The sequence below is a fragment of the Corvus kubaryi genome, unplaced genomic scaffold (genome assembly GCF_017639235.1).
Source record: "Corvus kubaryi isolate FWS band 111438036 unplaced genomic scaffold, C.kubaryi_AGA036_p1.0 52502, whole genome shotgun sequence".
Taxonomy (NCBI): Eukaryota; Metazoa; Chordata; class Aves; order Passeriformes; family Corvidae; genus Corvus; species Corvus kubaryi.
In genome coordinates, this window is record NW_024581388.1 from 1 (window position 1) to 15934 (window position 15934).

A 15934-nucleotide genomic window follows, 5' to 3' on the forward strand; every position below is an offset into this window, starting at 1 on the left:
GGAGGTTAAAAACTGGGAGGGACAGCCCAGCTCCCAAGGGATTGGGATTGGTTTGAGTTTCCCTGAGCCAATCCCAGGATTTCAGGGTTGTTTTCCCCACATTGACGGGTGATTATAAAAACTGGGAAGGGAAGAGCAGCGGCTCAGCCCCAGAGCTCCAGGAGGTTTTCCCAGAAAAAGCCATTCCAAGTGCTGTTAAAATTGGAAAAAATTGGGGAAAAAAAATTTCAAATTGGAAAAAAATTCCTAAAATTGGAAATATGAATAAAATCATGGATGGGATTTTTCCTTGGGACGTTCAGAGTCCACGGAGCCCTTTGGGATTTGCTGTGTCCAGGGAAAATTCCTTCAGAAATGAATGACCCCGATCCCAGGTTTTTGGTGCTGCTGGTCCCTCCCTTTTCCCTCAATTCCAGGAAAAGTTTCATCCCCACTAAAGCTCCTGAATCCCAGCATGGACTGGGAATATTTAGGATGCAGTTAATGAGTTCTGATCCAGGCGCCGTCCAAGCTGGGCTTTTAACTTCCCTCTCCTGGCAGCAAGTAGAAATTTTGGAAGGAATAGACTTTTTAGGGGAAGGGACAATTTTTCCGAGCCAATTCCATGTTTATGGTTTCATCCCGGTGCAGAAGAAACAAGGAAAGCTGTCTGGGCTTGGCAGCTCCTCTAAAAAAAGTCCCGTTTATTTTGTTCTCCTGGTTATCATCACTGATGGAATTCTGTAACTGTGGGGCTTTTTTCCAACGTTTTTTTCTATGGTGTGGCCTTTCCCTCCCTTTCCATGGGCGCCGCTGGCTTCATTCCAGGATTTCCCCTTTAAAATTCCAAATCCTGCTGGTTTTGAGGTTATTTTGGATACCTGCAGGCTGGATCTTGGTGTGGATGGACAGGGATTTACCCATGGATACACCTGGGCATGGCCCCTGGGCATGGGAAATCCGTGGAATTCGAGCTGGGGCAGGTGCAGAAATGGGCAGAGCGATTCTGGATGGAAAATATTTTGGGAAAACAATTCCTGTTGCCCAACAAATTAAACGAAACGGGAATTTTTTCATCGGAAGTGTCAGGGAATTACTGAGGGAAGCAGATGGAATCTCCTCCGGAGTGCTGGAAGGGGATCAACACCCGGCAGAGCCGTGGGGGTGGGTGGGATCGGCAGGAGCGGGAACAGCGGGAGCTGGAGGAGTTGGGGGAGCTTGGGAAGAGTTTGAGCCCGGCTTGGTCTGGGATTTGGGCAGCTGGGGCAGATCCCAGGATGCTGTGGGGCTGTGGAGATGAGATGGGATTGGGATGGGACTGGGATGGGATTGGGGTGGGATTGGGATGGAACTGGGATGGGATTGGGATGGGACTGGGACGGGATTGGGATGGGACTGGGATGTTCTCCATCGTCAAAGGCATTTGGGAAGAGCTGGCGGGGGTTGTTCCCCAAACTGCAGGAATGTGCGGATCCAGAGCAACTCCTGGCTGTGGCTTTGCTGAGCTGGGAGGTGACGCCTTGGAGGGGCTGGAAGGGGCAGGATCGGAGCACTGGGATGCTCCCGTTTATCCCGGCAAATCCCAGCCTAAACCCATCCCCACCTTTGCTTTGTTTGCCTTTGGAAGCTCCTGGGTGGGCAGGGTCAGTTTAGGTGGGATTTGGGGAAGGAATTCCTGCCTGGGAGGGTGGGACGGAATTCCCAGAGCAGCTGGGGCTGCCCCTGGATCCCTGGCAGTGCCCAGGCCAGGCTGGACATTGGGGCTGGGAGCAGCCTGGGGCAGTGGGAGGTGTCCCTGCCAGGGCAGGGATGGCACTGTGGCCTTAAGGCCTTTTCCAACCCAAACCATTCCATGATTCCATGATTCTGTGAGGAAAATCCTCTTGGGAGAGGGCGGCAGATCCCTTCGCCAGAGTTAAATCTGGAATCCCTGAGATCCACAGAACCTCATCCAGTGTTCCCTGATTGTCCCCTTGTCCCCTGCCCGTGTCCTCCCAGCCCTCTCTGCAGCCCCTGGAGAAGCAGCTCCTGGCTGGGAATGGTTGGGATTCCCAGCTCCCGGGATTCTCCCGGAGCTGTCAGAAATTGAAATGCACAATGAAATAGTGGGGAAATCCTGCGGAATAGTGGGAAGCTGAGGAATGATTCATCCTCCTCCAGAAACTCCTGGGATGTGGAGGTGGCACTGCTGGCCACCAGCGTGGATCCAGATCCGGGAATGTTCCAGGTTTAGGGCAAATGGGGCCTCGTTAACAACTTCCTCGTCAATGCTGGGTCCCAGATGGAATCCCGGCTTTGTTGGGATGTGAGAGCAGCAGGAATCCCGAGGAGAGGAGGTGACAGCCTGCGGGGCTGATCTGATCCCATCAATTCCGCTCCTGAAGTCACTTTGGGACTTCTTCCCACTCCTTTGAGTGGAAAGGAGGGACTGACCTCGAGTTACTCCACGTGGATTCAGGATGTGGGAACCTCCCATCACCCGAGCTCTGATGTGTCCGAGCCCAAAAGGCTTTTCCAGCTTGGAGCAGCTGCCAAACCCAAAATTCCTTGGAATTTAGGACATTTTTGATGTCATTTCATGACCAACATTCCCAAGTGGCCTCGGGCTGTGTCAGGGATGGGACAGCAGAGGGGCATCCATGAATCCATGAATCCTCAGCACTGGAGACCTCAAGGAACGTGGGAAGGGCTCGGGTTGGGGACGGAGGAGCTGGTTTGGTTTGGCGATGTGGGAACGTCCCCAAAGTGTCCTGGGACTGAATTCCAGCGGGAAAAGGGAGGTCCCCTCCTGGTTTCTCTTCCTTGGAAGTTCAGCCCAGGCTGGAGCCGCTGGGATCAGGAGCCGGGATGCTCCTGGTGCCGATGGGAGGTGATTTGGGATGAGGCCCGGGAGTGGGCTGCTCCCAGCAAATCCTGCTGCTGGATTTCCTCCCTCAGATCCCAGGGATCCGATCATCCAGGTGGGAACATTCCAGCTGTTCTGGAGCTCCTTAACCTCCCCCTTCTCTTCCAGAGGAGACGACGTTCGAGGCCGGAGTCAAAGTGCAGATCCACAGCCAGTCCGAGCCTCCCTTTGTCCAGGAGCTGGGATTTGGGGTGGCCCCCGGATTCCAGACCTTTGTGGCCACCCAGGAGCAGAGGGTAAGTCCCAAATTCCTGTTCCAGCCCAGGATCCCTCCGGGGCTCCGTGGGAAAGATTCCTTCTCCATGATTGATGCCCCTTGGATGCATCCCCGTCGTTGACAGGTTTTTGATGCCTTGCTTCAAACTTCCTGGGATGGGGGCAGCTTTTCCGGGTTATTTCCCATGCGGTCCCGCAGTCCTGCATTCCCGCAGTTCCCCAAAGTCCCACAGTAATTCCAGCTCCAGGAGGAATTTCATCCCTGGTGACTTCCCTGCTTTGCTCTTCCGTGGTTGGAGTTGAGCCGCAGCAGCTCTGAGTGTTGGGTCCTGTCCAACCCGCTGGGGTTTTCCCAGGAAAACACATTCCAAGGGTAGAGAAAGAGGCAGGAGGAGAGAGTTTCCTGATGGAGAACAGTGGGAGTCTTCCAGATGACACCAAAATATCCATGGGATTTATGAGAAACTCTGCTGGGATACCTGGGAATCACCGGCTTCCCTGGAAACCAGCAGAGACACATCCACAGGGAGGGATGGATGGAGGGATGGAGGGATGGAGGGATGGATGAGGGGATTGACCCCAGATCCTCCTCAGGCACATGGAAAAAAGCCAGTGGAATAATTCTTCCCCCCAGCTGGACAGGGATGGATGGCCAGGGATGGGCAGGGATGGATGGGCAGGGATGGGCAGGGCAGGGATGGGAAGGGCAGGGATGGGAAGGGCAGGGATGGGAAGGGCCGGACAGGGCATTGTGTGGTGCCTGATGCTCAAAGATTTTGGGAACAGCTCCTGGAGCTGGCCCCACCTGGCAGCTCCAGCAGTGATGGAGAAGATTTGTCTTCCTTAAAAATCCCATCCTGGCGAAGATTTGGGAGCTGGAGCCTGCGGAGGGGATCTCCAGGACTTTGGGTTAAATTGGGGCAATTCCGGGGCTTTGCTGCAGCTGCTGGAAACCTTCCCCATCCCAGAGTTTCCATTGAAAACGGAGAATTCCAGTCGGGAGAACATCCCTCCCCAAAGCCCCACATGCCCCTTCCACATGGGAGGGGCTGAGGACAGAACAGATTTTGGGACTTTCAGCTCCAGGGTTTCCCTTTTTCCGTGGATTTTGTCAGAGTTTTGCTGCTGGGAGAGGGAAGGGCTCATTCCTGGGATTTTCTGACTGGTTTGAAATCCTCTGAGGGCTCCAAAGCCTTTTCCCAGGAGAGCTGGAGGGATCTCCGGCATTCAGCTCCCACCCCAATCCCTGTTCCCAGAAAGTCATTTTTAACCTAATTACAGCCATTAACAACCTCCTCTAATTAATTATCCCTCGGGGACCTTCTGGGCTTCCCCCACCTTCCCGATGTGCAGCTTTTATCCCAATCCCTGGTTCAGTCTGGCTTCCTCCAGCTAAAGCTCTCCATCTGTGCTGCTCCTTTAATAAACCAGAGCCAAAGGTGGAAAAGCTCCAGGAAAATCCACCAGGGACTGAGCCCAGGCAGTTATTGGGGTCCTGACCCCGGAGTTTTACACCCTGGGCCATAAAAGAAATGATCCTGCAGCCAGAAAAAAACAGGGATAAAGATAAAGGGGAGCTCGTTTCCCATCCCCCAGCTCAGAGCAGCCTCCAGGATTTAAAAGCTCTTTTTGCAGGGATAAAAAGTGTGGAGTCGGGAAGATTTGGGATGGGGGGAGCTGTGGATCCTCTGTGGGACAGAATTCGGGGTGTTGGGGGGTTCATTCCTGGCTCTGGAATTCCTGGAATTCCATTCCCTGTGACCCAGCTCAAAGCCCTCCCTCCCTTCCCCATCCCACTCTGGAAATCTGAGCATTCCCTGGGTTTTGCTGCCTGAATTCCTGCTTTTCCATAGGGGCACCTGCTCGGCCCCAGTGAGGATTCACATCTTGGGACCGGGGGATAAATCCTGGTTTTTCAGAGCTTCCCCAAATCCCCCTGTCCAGGCCAGCTCTGGCTCCATGGCTGGGATCTCATTAAATCTCCCTTCACAGGGAGCTCTCGGGCTGGAAAAACGGGAATTAATGGGAATTAAATCAGCTTTTCCTCCTCCTCCTGCAGTGGCTGAGCTCACGGGTCCTGCGGGGAGACCCTTTTGGGATGCATTTCCCACTTTGGGAGTTGATTCAGGAGTGACCTCGGAGGGACCTGGCAGGGCCGGGGTTGGAAATGCTGAGTCAGCAACAAAAACCCCTCCAAAAGCAATTCCAGCCAGAGATTTGTCCATGAAAAGTGGTGGAGAGGTCAAAGAGGCCAAGCTGCCCCTGGACTCATGGCCAAGGGAGATTTTCCTGGCTAAAAAAAGCGGGATTGTCCAGCCTGGAGGGGACACCGAGGGTGACTAGACTGTGATCTTCCAGGACCTGAAAGAACTGCAGGAAAAATGGAGAGGGAACATTTCCAAGGGCTGGAGGGACAGGGAATGGCTTCCCACTGCCAGAGGGCAGGGCTGGATGGGATCTTGGGAATTGGGAATTCCTGGCTGGGAGGGTGGGGAGGGGCTGGGCTGGAATTCCCAGAGCAGCTGGGGCTGCCCCTGGATCCCTGGCAGTGCCCAGGCCAGGCTGGGAGCACCCGGGACAGTGGGAGGTGTCCCAGGGGTTGGAGCTGGATGGGTTTAAGGTCCTGCCCAGCCCAAACCATTCCAGGATTCCATGAGATCTCAGACTGGAGCGATCCCTGAAGTTCCCCAAGGAAAGCAGGGGCAGCACCCGGTGGATGATTGGAATCAAAACAGGAGACTCCGGAGGGAGGAGGCTGGAAAATCCCCCTGGATGCCGCTCCGGGCCCAAGTGCAGAGGGAAAGGAGCTGGAATGGTTCCCATGGATCCGGGGGCCCGGAGCTGCTGCCGTGGGCTCTCCCCCCATTTCCCGTGGGATGACCCCCCACGGTCCCATCCCAGCCGTGGCTCCCATAGGGATGCTCAGGGATCTCCGGGAGCATTTCCATGGCAATTCCTGAGCGGATGGATGGGGTTTGTGTGCTCGTGGATGGGAGCTGGGCAGGAGCTGGCACAGGGGAGGATCCAGCACCTCCAGAGGGATCCCAAGGGAGGCCAGGACCCCCTGGAATTGGGAATTTCCTTTCAGCTCCCAGCGCTCCTGGATTTGGATGGATTCCCTTCCATTTTTCCCCTTTCCTGGCACTTTCAGGTGAGCCTGGTGTTGGGATCTGCCCCTCCAGACCTTGGGAAGCTGCGCTATCCCTGCGCTATTCCCCTTTTCCCTGACTGTGGCACCAAGGCTTGGACGGACACACCAAAATCCACATTTTTAAGGGCTAATCCCATGGAAAAAGAAATTCCTCCTTCCTTCCCCTTTTCTTGGCTGGTTTTTGCAGCATCCCAGCATCACCCAAACCTCTTCTGTCAGGAATGGGATCGGACTTCCCAGCAGAGCTGCACAGGGCATTCAGGGGGGATGGAAAACACCAGGAAAAGGGCAATTCCTGCCAGCTTGGCCACAAAGATTCCAGAGGCTGCAGTGAAGCCCCGGGTCCGAGCTGGAGCGATGCTGTGTGTGGAAGTTTTATGGGATAGAGAGCAGCAGGAGCTGCAGATCCAGAGTGGGATTTGAGAGGCAGGAAAATGGGATTGGGAGCTGGCAGTGATGACGTGGAAACCCCAATTCCCAGTCAGGGGGGAGCACTGGGATTTGGGAACTGGGAGGAATCAAAGAACATTTCCCATGTTCGAGGTGGCATTTTACACGGGCTGGAGGGACAGGACACAGGGAATGGATCCCAGTGCCAGAGGGCAGGGCTGGATGGGATATTGGGCAGGAATTGTTCCCTGGGAGGGTGGGCAGGCCCTGGCACAGGGTGCCCAGAGCAGCTGGGGCTGCCCCTGGATCCCTGGCAGTGCCCAGGCCAGGCTGGGAGCAGCCTGGGGCAGTGGGAGGTGTCCCAGGGGTTGGAGCTGGATGAGCTTTAATGTCCCTCCCAACCCAAACCATCCCATAATTCCATGGATTTGTGCTTCCCAACCCTTGCTCCGAGCATTTTCTCCCACCCACGGTCTGACCTCTCCTGGAAAAACGTTCACCCCCTGATTTCTCTGTTTCCCTCCATCCCACAAACTCTCCCCGTGGATTCCCTCCCGTTTATCCTGAAATTCTAGATTAATTCCAGCAGGAGATCCCATGAAACCAACCCCACAAAGCCTTCGTTGCACAGGAGCAGCTGGAACAGGAGGTGGAAGAAAACCTTGGATTCGTAGGGCAGGGGAGGGGTTTTGGTTGGAAAACAGAGTTGGGAAGGAATTGGGAACGGATGCAAAGGAAAAGGGGTTTGGAGGGAAGGGATGGGATGAGGCAGAGATCAGGAAGGGAGGTCGGGAAGAACCGTGGGATCCGAGGATGAGGGAATGGTTTGGGTTTCCAGCTCCCCCTGTGCCCTCTGGGAAAGAGGATTTTATAAAAAGGTGGGAAAGTGAGGACAGGGAAACCTCAGAGTCCAACCACCCCCAAACCGGGCACCTCCGCAGGGTTTGGGAATTGGGTCCAACAAATCCAGCCAGAACTGCCCGGGAGAATGGGGGGAAGGGCCTGGCTCCCTCTGGATGCGCCCAGGGAATGAGCGGAGGGAGAGGCAGAGGTTGTTGGAGCAGGGCAGTGGGAATCCCCATCCCGGGGGGATTTAACCGGGGTGGATGCGACCTTTGGGGTCGTGGGGCAGTGGTGCCAGGGAACAGCCGGACTCGATCTCAGAGGGCTTTTCCAACCTTTATAATTCCCTCATTCCATGTCATTGGGAATTTGAGGCTGAGTTTGCACCGGAGCCACCGGCCCGGCTCATCCAGGGGGAGCAGGAGTGGGAGCAAAGCTGGGATGAGGCTCCGGAGGGGCTCCCTGGACTCCTCATGGATCTCCAGGAGGTTTCAGTGCTGCCGTTCCTGCTGGATTTGCAAAGCAGGATCCTGGAGCTCCCAAATCCCACGTTTCCCTGGGCACTCGTGAGCTCTGTAACAGCCCCGAGTTCTGCTCTGGGGGAGCTCCCTGGGGCTGGAAGGGTTAAATTCATCCCTTAAAACCAATTCCTCAGGAAGGGAGCACATGGGAAGGAACAGCCGGGATGGGAAAGGGGCTAGATGTGGGAGCAGACAATTCTGTTAACTGGACACTGTTAACCAGGAGCTGGGATCAGCCAGCCGTGGCTGCTCGGGGTTTCCAGCATTCCACAAGGGCTGGAGCTGCCTGGGATGGGAATTCCATGGATTTGCTGCTGTTTGGGTTCTCATCAAGGAACAGAGGGCTCTGGGATGGGAATTCCATGGATTTGCTGCTGTTTGGGTTCTCGTCAAGGAACAGAGGGTTCTGGGATGGGAATTCCATGGATTTGCTGCTGTTTAGGGTCTCGTTAAGGAACAGAGGGTTCTGGGATGGGAATTCCATGGATTTGCTGCTGTTTAGGGTCTTGTTAAGGAACGGAGGGTTCCGGTTGTGGTTTCATTGGGAACAAAGAAAACCCAGCCCGGGTGGGGTTGAGATGTTCAGGGAGGGGTTGGATCCTTCCTTGGGATTGCTGGAGCTTGGTGGCATCAGCCACGTGTGGGGGAGGCAGGAATCGGTGCCGGATCCATCCCAGAGCCAGAGGGACATGGGGCAGGAACAGGTTCTGGCACTGCCCAGGCTCCCCAGGGAATGGGGACATTCCCGAGGGTGCCAGAGCTCCGGGAGCATTTGGGCACCGCTGCCAGGGATGCCCAGGGTGGGGTTGTCGGGATCCTGGGCAGAGCCGGGGTGGGACTCCATCCTTGCAGGATCCTCCCAGCTCAGGATATTCCAGGAGTTTATGAAGCTGTCCCGGGATGTGCCAGGATCATCCCCAGCACATTTCCCTGGCTGAGAAGATGGAACAGCGTAAAAGTGTGAAAACAAACCAGTGGGAGGCACCAAGTCAGAATTACAATTTAATGGGGAAATTAAAGAAAAGGATAAATTAAAATAAACCACTGGTTCAAACTGACAGAGTCAAGATACAACCTGAGTCCCTGTTAGGCAGGGTGGTGGTAGCAGTCTGGTAGAATGGTGGCTGCAGTCCTCTGAAGCAGTGATCCTGTAGAAAAAAGGGTCTGCTCTTCCTCAGAAGGTCCAGTGGTGGCTGTGTAGCTCCTGTCCTCTGGAAATCCAGTGGAAAGGCGTTCTCTCTGGTGTTCAGCCTCAGCTTATATCCATGATGGGATGCTTGGTTCCTCCCTCTGGGTGGAGCATCTCACAATGGGGTAACGAGTCATGAGGCAAAGTGTTGATTAGGCTCAATAACAGAAGATAGTCCGGAGGGAGTTATCTCTGAGTCATGCGGCAGGACAATGATGGGCCATTAACAGCAAGATAGTCTGGGGGGAGGAGGCAAGGAAACACTGCCCCACCTGATTTCAACACCTCATGAGGATGGGAATAGAATACACTGCAACCCAGGACACACAGCGGGGAAATCAGGGATAGCACTTCCCATTAATGTAGGGAATGACCTCTGTGGCTGCAGGCCGATGCTGGCAGCTCCCGGCAGGGTCTGGAAAGGCAGGAATGTGGAAAAGGCTGTGGCAGAGCCGATCCTGCCCCGCCCCTGGCATCTCTTCCCTCCGGGTTTTCCAAGCTCATCCCCTCTTCTCTGGGCGTTTGGAGCAAGCAGGATCCATCCAGCTTCCAAGGAGTCACATTGATTTTCTTTCCTTCCCCTTTTAGCACCTGCCAGCTGGGAAGTGATCCCGGTAATCCCAGAGAAAGCCGGGATCAGGAGGGTTGGGAAAGCGTTTAATTCATTAATTAATAATTAACGACTGCAAAAGGGCCAGGCCGGGAGTTTGTCGCCCTCAATTAGAGGCTGGATTTGGATTTCTCCGAGCAGGAGTGGGAGGAGGAGCCCTTGGGAAGCTGCCAGGGAGCAGAATTCCTGCGGGATCCGAGGGCAGGGATGTTCCTGCTGCCTTTTTCTGCTTTTCCTGCTGCTTTGCTGGGGTTTGTTCCCGCCCTGGGGGGCAGCTCCACATCCGGGGGTCCCTCCCGCCGACCCCAAACTGGGATCATCTGGGAGAAAGGACAGGGATCCCCTCAGGATTCCCCTAGGAGGAGGATCTGGAGGGGCTGCAGGCACAGGGATCAAACCCAACTCAGCCTCTCCCGTTAATTCTTTCCATGGCTGAGGGCTGGGATTGCTCCATCCATCCCGCTCCTGGCTCCTCGGGGTGCCTCTCCCGTATTCCAGCAGCTCCAGTGCCACGGAGAGCAGGAATTCAGGTGTCTGAACTGAGCTCAGCAGTTCCATGGGATCAAGGCTCTGGATGGAGAGGCTTTTCCCAAGGTTTCAGTCCCAGTTTGTCTCAGGAAGGGATTCCCGGGAGCTCTCAGGGATGGATTCCCTTGGATTAACCCCAGGGATTCTCGTGCCGAGTTGGGAGCAGCCGCTGGGAGAGCACTCCACAAATTTCCAGGGAATGGGAGAAGATTTTCCTGCTTGGGGAGGGTTTGGTGGAGCTTTTCCCGTTTGTAAAGTGGAGTCCAGGCAGAAATTCCCGCTGCTCCTTCCACAGCTGCTCCCACACCAAGACCTTCAGTGTCACCCGGGAGGGCCAGCCCCGTGGCACCGGGATAACGCCTCAGGGACAGCTTGTCCCGAGTCAATTATCCCAGGGATCGGGGAGCTCCTGGGAGGGGGGGGGATGCCCTGAGGGGTTGCAGCGGCTGCCCCTGACAGAGGACCTCCCGTGATGTCCTGCAACAGCCCCTGTCCTGCCCCGTCCCTGCCCTGTCCCTGTCCCTGTCCCTGTCCTGTCCCTGTCCCACCCCTGTCCCCAGCTGGTGTCCCTGTCCCCAGCTGACTCTCCTGTCCCATCCCTGTCCCCAGCTGACGTACCTGCCCCCGCCGTGGGGCGAGTGCCGCTCCCCGGAGCTGGGGCTGGCCTTTTTCCCGGTGTACAGCGTCACGGCCTGCAGGATCGACTGCGAGACTCGGTACATCGTGGAGAACTGCAACTGCAGGATGGTGCACATGCCAGGTGGGGATGGCACAGTGGGGACACCTGGGGACGGCTGGGGCTGGGCTGGAGGCGCGGGGGGCCTGAGGGAAGCAGGGTGCTCCCGGTGATTGGGACAGGCTGGACCCGAGGCAGCAGCGCCCTGGGGCCGGCAGGGCCATCCCTTTGCTGGGGACAGCAGGGACAGCGGAGGGGAGGGAGGGAGGGAGGGATTGTCCCTGCTCTGGGCTGGGGCGGCCTCTCCTCAAGTGCTGGGGCAGTTTTGGGCACCGCAAAATCAAAGAGACATCAAAGAACCAGAGAGGGTCCAAAGGAGGGACACGAGGATGGGGAGCAGCTGAGGGCACTTGGAATGTCCAGAGGAGGCTGAGGGGAGACCTCAGTGAGCTCCTCAATGTCCACAGGAGGGGACAGGAGGGGCAGCTCCGATCTCTGCTCCCTGGGACAGGGACAGCACCCAGGGAGCAGCTGGAGCTGTTCCAGGGGGGTTTGGGATGGAGATCAGGAAAGGCTCTTCCCCCAGAGGGTGCTGGCACTGCCCAGGCTCCCCAGGGAATGGTCCCGGCCCCGAGGCTGCCAGAGCTGCAGGAGCGCTGGGACAGCGCTGCCAGGGGTGCCCAGGGTGGGGTTGTTGGGGTGTCTGGGCAGGGCCAGGCTGGGACTGGCTGATCCCGGGGGTCCCTTCCAGCCCAGGATATTCCAGGATTCCCTGTGAAATAGGGACAAGCCATGGAAGAGAGTCCTGGGCCCTCCAGAATCATCAAATCCCACCTCTTTTAGCCCCGGTGCCACCCCGGGTGCTGTTCCCAGCAGCTCCCACGGGAACAGGCCCCTGTGGCAGGCAGAGGTGGGGACAGCGGGGGCACCCGGCTGCGGGGAGGTCCCTGGGTCCCCGTGGAGAGCCCGGTGTCCCCCTGTGATGGCTTTGTCCTGTCCCTGCAGGGGACGCTCCCTTCTGCACCCCGGAGCAGTACAAGGAATGCGCAGAGCCCGCGCTCAGTGAGTACCGGAGGATCCCTGGATCCAGGGGAATTCCAGGGGATCTGCAGCCTGGAGAGGGGCTGGGATTAGACCCTGGGTGCTGGGAAGTGCTGGATGTACCCTGGGGTGAAGTTTCTGCTGGTTCTCCATCAGGCACAGAAACCCTCGGGATCAGCGGAGCCCCGGGAGCCCCTCTGGGGCTGGGGTTGGGTTTGGGATTGGGATGGAGGGACCATTCCAGGTCTGGATTTAGGACACTCAGTCATGAGTTCCCCAAGCTGCTGTTCGTAGCAGAGGGTGGCCTCCAGCAAGAGGCCTGTCCAGGGTGGTGAGAACTGGGATGAACTGGGAGAGGAACGGCCAGGAGTGGCCCCCTGGCGCCTTTCTGGGAGGGAAAATCTCTGCTCCCGCCCTGCTCCATGTCCCTGATCCATGAGCTCTATCCCTGGTCCCTTATCCGTGGGATTCCACCCTTCTCCGTGTCCCTGCTCCATGGGATCCCTCCCTGATCCATGGGATCCCTCCCTGCCCCGTGTCCCTGCTCCATGGGATCCCTCCCTGATCCCTGGGATTTCACCTTGCCCCGTGTCCCTGTCCCGTGTCCCTGTCCCGTGTCCCCGCTCCGTGAGCTCCATGGCTGCCCCCCGCAGGTCTCCTGGCGGAGAAGGACAGCAGTTACTGCATCTGCAGGACCCCCTGTAACCTCACCAGGTACAACAAGGAGCTCTCCATGGTCAAGATCCCCAGCAAGACCTCGGCCAAGTACCTGGAGAAGAAGTTCAACAAGTCAGAAAAATACATCTCGTGAGTGGGGGAGGAGCTGAATTCCTTTGGGTTTTGGGGGGAATGTCTGGGAAACGCCGGGTCCTGGCTGATCCATCCCCAGCACAGGGAGGTCCTCCAGGGAAGAGCAGAGTGAACACCTGGAAGAGATGAGGCTGTTTCCTTCTCAGCAGAACAACCTGAGTCCCTTCCCAAGGATTGGCCTCATGGGAATCCTCCATTCCCACCAAAAAAGTGCAGAAATTCCCAGATTTGCTGGTCCTGCTGGAGATTTGTGTCTCTGGACTGTGGTCCTCAGGCAGCCACAGCCGTGGAGCTCTCCTGGCCCTGGGCATGTGGTTGCCACGTGTGGGAAGGGAGAGCTGCTCCAGATCCTTTGGATTCTGCTTCATGGAATCGCGGAATCATGGAATGGTTTGGGTTGGGAGGGACCTCAAAGCCCCTCCAGTGCCACCCCTGCCCTGGCAGGGACACCTCCCACTGCCCCAGGCTGCTCCCAGCCCCAATGTCCAGCCTGGCCTTGGACACTGCCAGGGATCCAGGGGCAGCCCCAGCTGCTCTGGGCACCCTGTGCCAGGGCCTGCCCACCCTCCCAGGCGGGAATCACCATCCAAGAGAAGAATTCCCATCCAAGTTAGATCCAAGATCCTGAGGAATCCTGAGGAAACCTTTTCCAGCTGCTCCAAAGGCTCCCAGAGCCCTCAGGGTGCCCTGAGCTCCTGCTCTGCACCAGCTCCAGGTTCTGTGGGTTCTGAGGACCCCAGGGAGAGGAACGATCCAGACAAAGAGGGGAATAAAGCCCCAAAATCCCGTTTTTCCCTTATCCCGAAGGATTGAGGCACCAGTGGCTCCTGGGCTGACACTTTTCCCGTTCCCACAGAGAGAACATTCTCGTGCTGGACATTTTTTTTGAAGCACTCAACTACGAGACCATTGAGCAGAAGAAAGCCTATGAAGTGGCAGCCTTACTTGGTGAGGGGGCACTGGGACCAGTTTGGGGTCTCTACTGGTCTGGGAGGGGTCCACAGCCTTGAAACCCCCAGCAAGGCCCCGTCTGCACTTCCCTCACCCCACCACGGCATCCCAGGAATGTCCCCATGGATACTCCGTGTGTTTGTGGAAGGTTCTGGAGCTGCTCCATCCCTGCCTGCTCCCAGCACCCCAATTTTTGGGGATTTTGGGGCTGGGTGGGTGCTGGGTGCTCTCTGTGGTGCAGGGTGCGGGGGACATCCCAAAACCATCTCCCATCACCTCGTCCCTGCTCCAAATCCGTCCTTTCCAACCGGGCCTGAGCTCTTGGCCTTTGGAAGCCTCATGGAGGAGCCGCAGGAGACCCATGGAAGGTGCTGCTCCATCCCTGCCTGCTCGCGGCACCCCAGTTTTGGGGGTTCTGCTCCCTGTGGTGCCCCCTGGGCAGTGTGGGGGGGAGGACATCCCAAAACCATCTCCCATCACCCCATCCCTGCTCCAAATCCAGCCAGGCCTGAGCTCTTGGCCTTTGGAAGCCTCATGGAGGAGCCACAGGAGACCCAGAACTGCTCAACCCCGAAGCAGCTCCAGCTTTGGGGTCCCAGCTGCAGATTTGGGGTTGGCCCCGCTGGGTTTGGGGTGGGCGTGAGTCCCCGCCAGCCCTGCAGCCTCCCTGAGCCGCCCCAAATCCCTGGATACCTCTGGAATGCTGGGAGTGCTCAGCACCTTGGGAAGCTGGAGCTGGGTCACCCCTGGGGCTGGAGGTGTCCCCGTGTCACCCCACGTGGGTGGCCCTGCCAAATGCCCCCTCAGGAGCCCTTCTGCACCTCCTGGGGCTTTTCCAGGAATTCCGAGGAGGAAGAGGAGGCTGCTGGAGCCTCTCTGACCCAAACCCCATTTGCCCCTCGTAGGACCCTCATTCCCAAGGCTCTGGAGCTTCGGGAAGAGCCTCATCCCAGAATCTTTTGCCCAGGCTCAAAGCCTCCAGGTGATTCCGTGTGGTGTAAATCCAGCACATCCCTGGGATCATTCCAGGTTCTCACTTTGCTCCCAAACTTTTTCCCTTTCCTCTCTCCGTGTCTCATGGACACCCCTGGAAAAGGCCCCTTCCCCACCCCACCCCCCCCAGGGGGGCCTTGGTCTGGGGGGTCAATCCAAGGCTGTTTTCCAGCAAAATCCATGCGATTTGCCTTCCCTGAGCACCACATCCCAGTTACCTTCCCAGCAGATTCCTGGGAATCTCCTCTCCTCAGGTTCCACCCCAGGACACTCAAGCAGAAGCCAGGAGATGCTTCCCAAAAACCCCAGCGCATCTCCCTTCCCGCTGTTCCCAGACCGGGGTTTTCCTTGGCTCCAGGCACGTTCATCCCTCCCAGCACCTTCCCCACACTGGGAACTGGCATTCCTGGGACGAGCCTGGAGCGCTCGGGGCTCGTCAGCAGCAAAACCATTTCTGTGGCCAAGCCGATTCCCGGGATGCCGCCGGTGCCGTTGGAGACGCTGCTGCTCCGGGGGGAGTTTTTCCCAGTTTTTTTGGGATGGCAGCTGCCGGCGGTGCCCGGGAGCCCTGACGGCGCTGTCCCCTGCAGGTGACATCGGTGGCCAGATGGGGCTGTTCATCGGGGCCAGCATCCTCACCATCCTCGAGCTCTTCGATTACCTGTACGAGGTAAGGCCTGCCCCGCCTCAGCGCGGGATGTCCCATCCTGGAGCCCCTTATCCTGGGATTTCCCGTCCTGGAGCCCCTCATTCCGGGATTTCCCATCCTGGAGCCCTCATCCCAGGATTTCCCACTCCTGGAGCCCCTCATTCCGGGATTTCCCATCCTGGAGCCCTCATCCCAGGATTTCCCACTCCTGGAGCCCCTTATCCCGAGTTTTCCCATCCTGGAGCCCCTTATCCCGGGATTTCCCATCCTGGAGCCCTCATCCCAGGATTTCCCATCCTGGAGCCCCTTATCCCGGGATTTCCCATCCGGGAGCCCCTCATCCCCAGATTTCCCATCCGGGAGCCCCTTATCCCAGGATTTCCCATCCTGGAGCCCCTCAGTCCTGCTTTTGCCACTCCTGATGCCCCCTCATCCCTGGATTTCCCCCTCATCCCTGGATTTCCCCCTCATCCCTGGATTTC

General features: G+C 57.4%; 1 protein-coding gene across 1 annotated transcript; it reads left to right on the forward strand.

The window, feature by feature from the left end:
- Window positions 1-2982: 2982 nt before the first annotated feature.
- LOC121672356 (acid-sensing ion channel 2-like) lies at window positions 2983-15929 on the forward strand (the record flags this gene model as incomplete). The annotated part of the gene is made up of 6 exons (XM_042044976.1): window positions 2983-3120; window positions 10942-11092; window positions 12014-12070; window positions 12703-12856; window positions 13716-13807; window positions 15394-15929. Coding segments are annotated over 6 exons (1128 nt in total), but the record flags the coding sequence as incomplete, so codon positions are not given.
- Window positions 15930-15934: the final 5 nt, after the last annotated feature.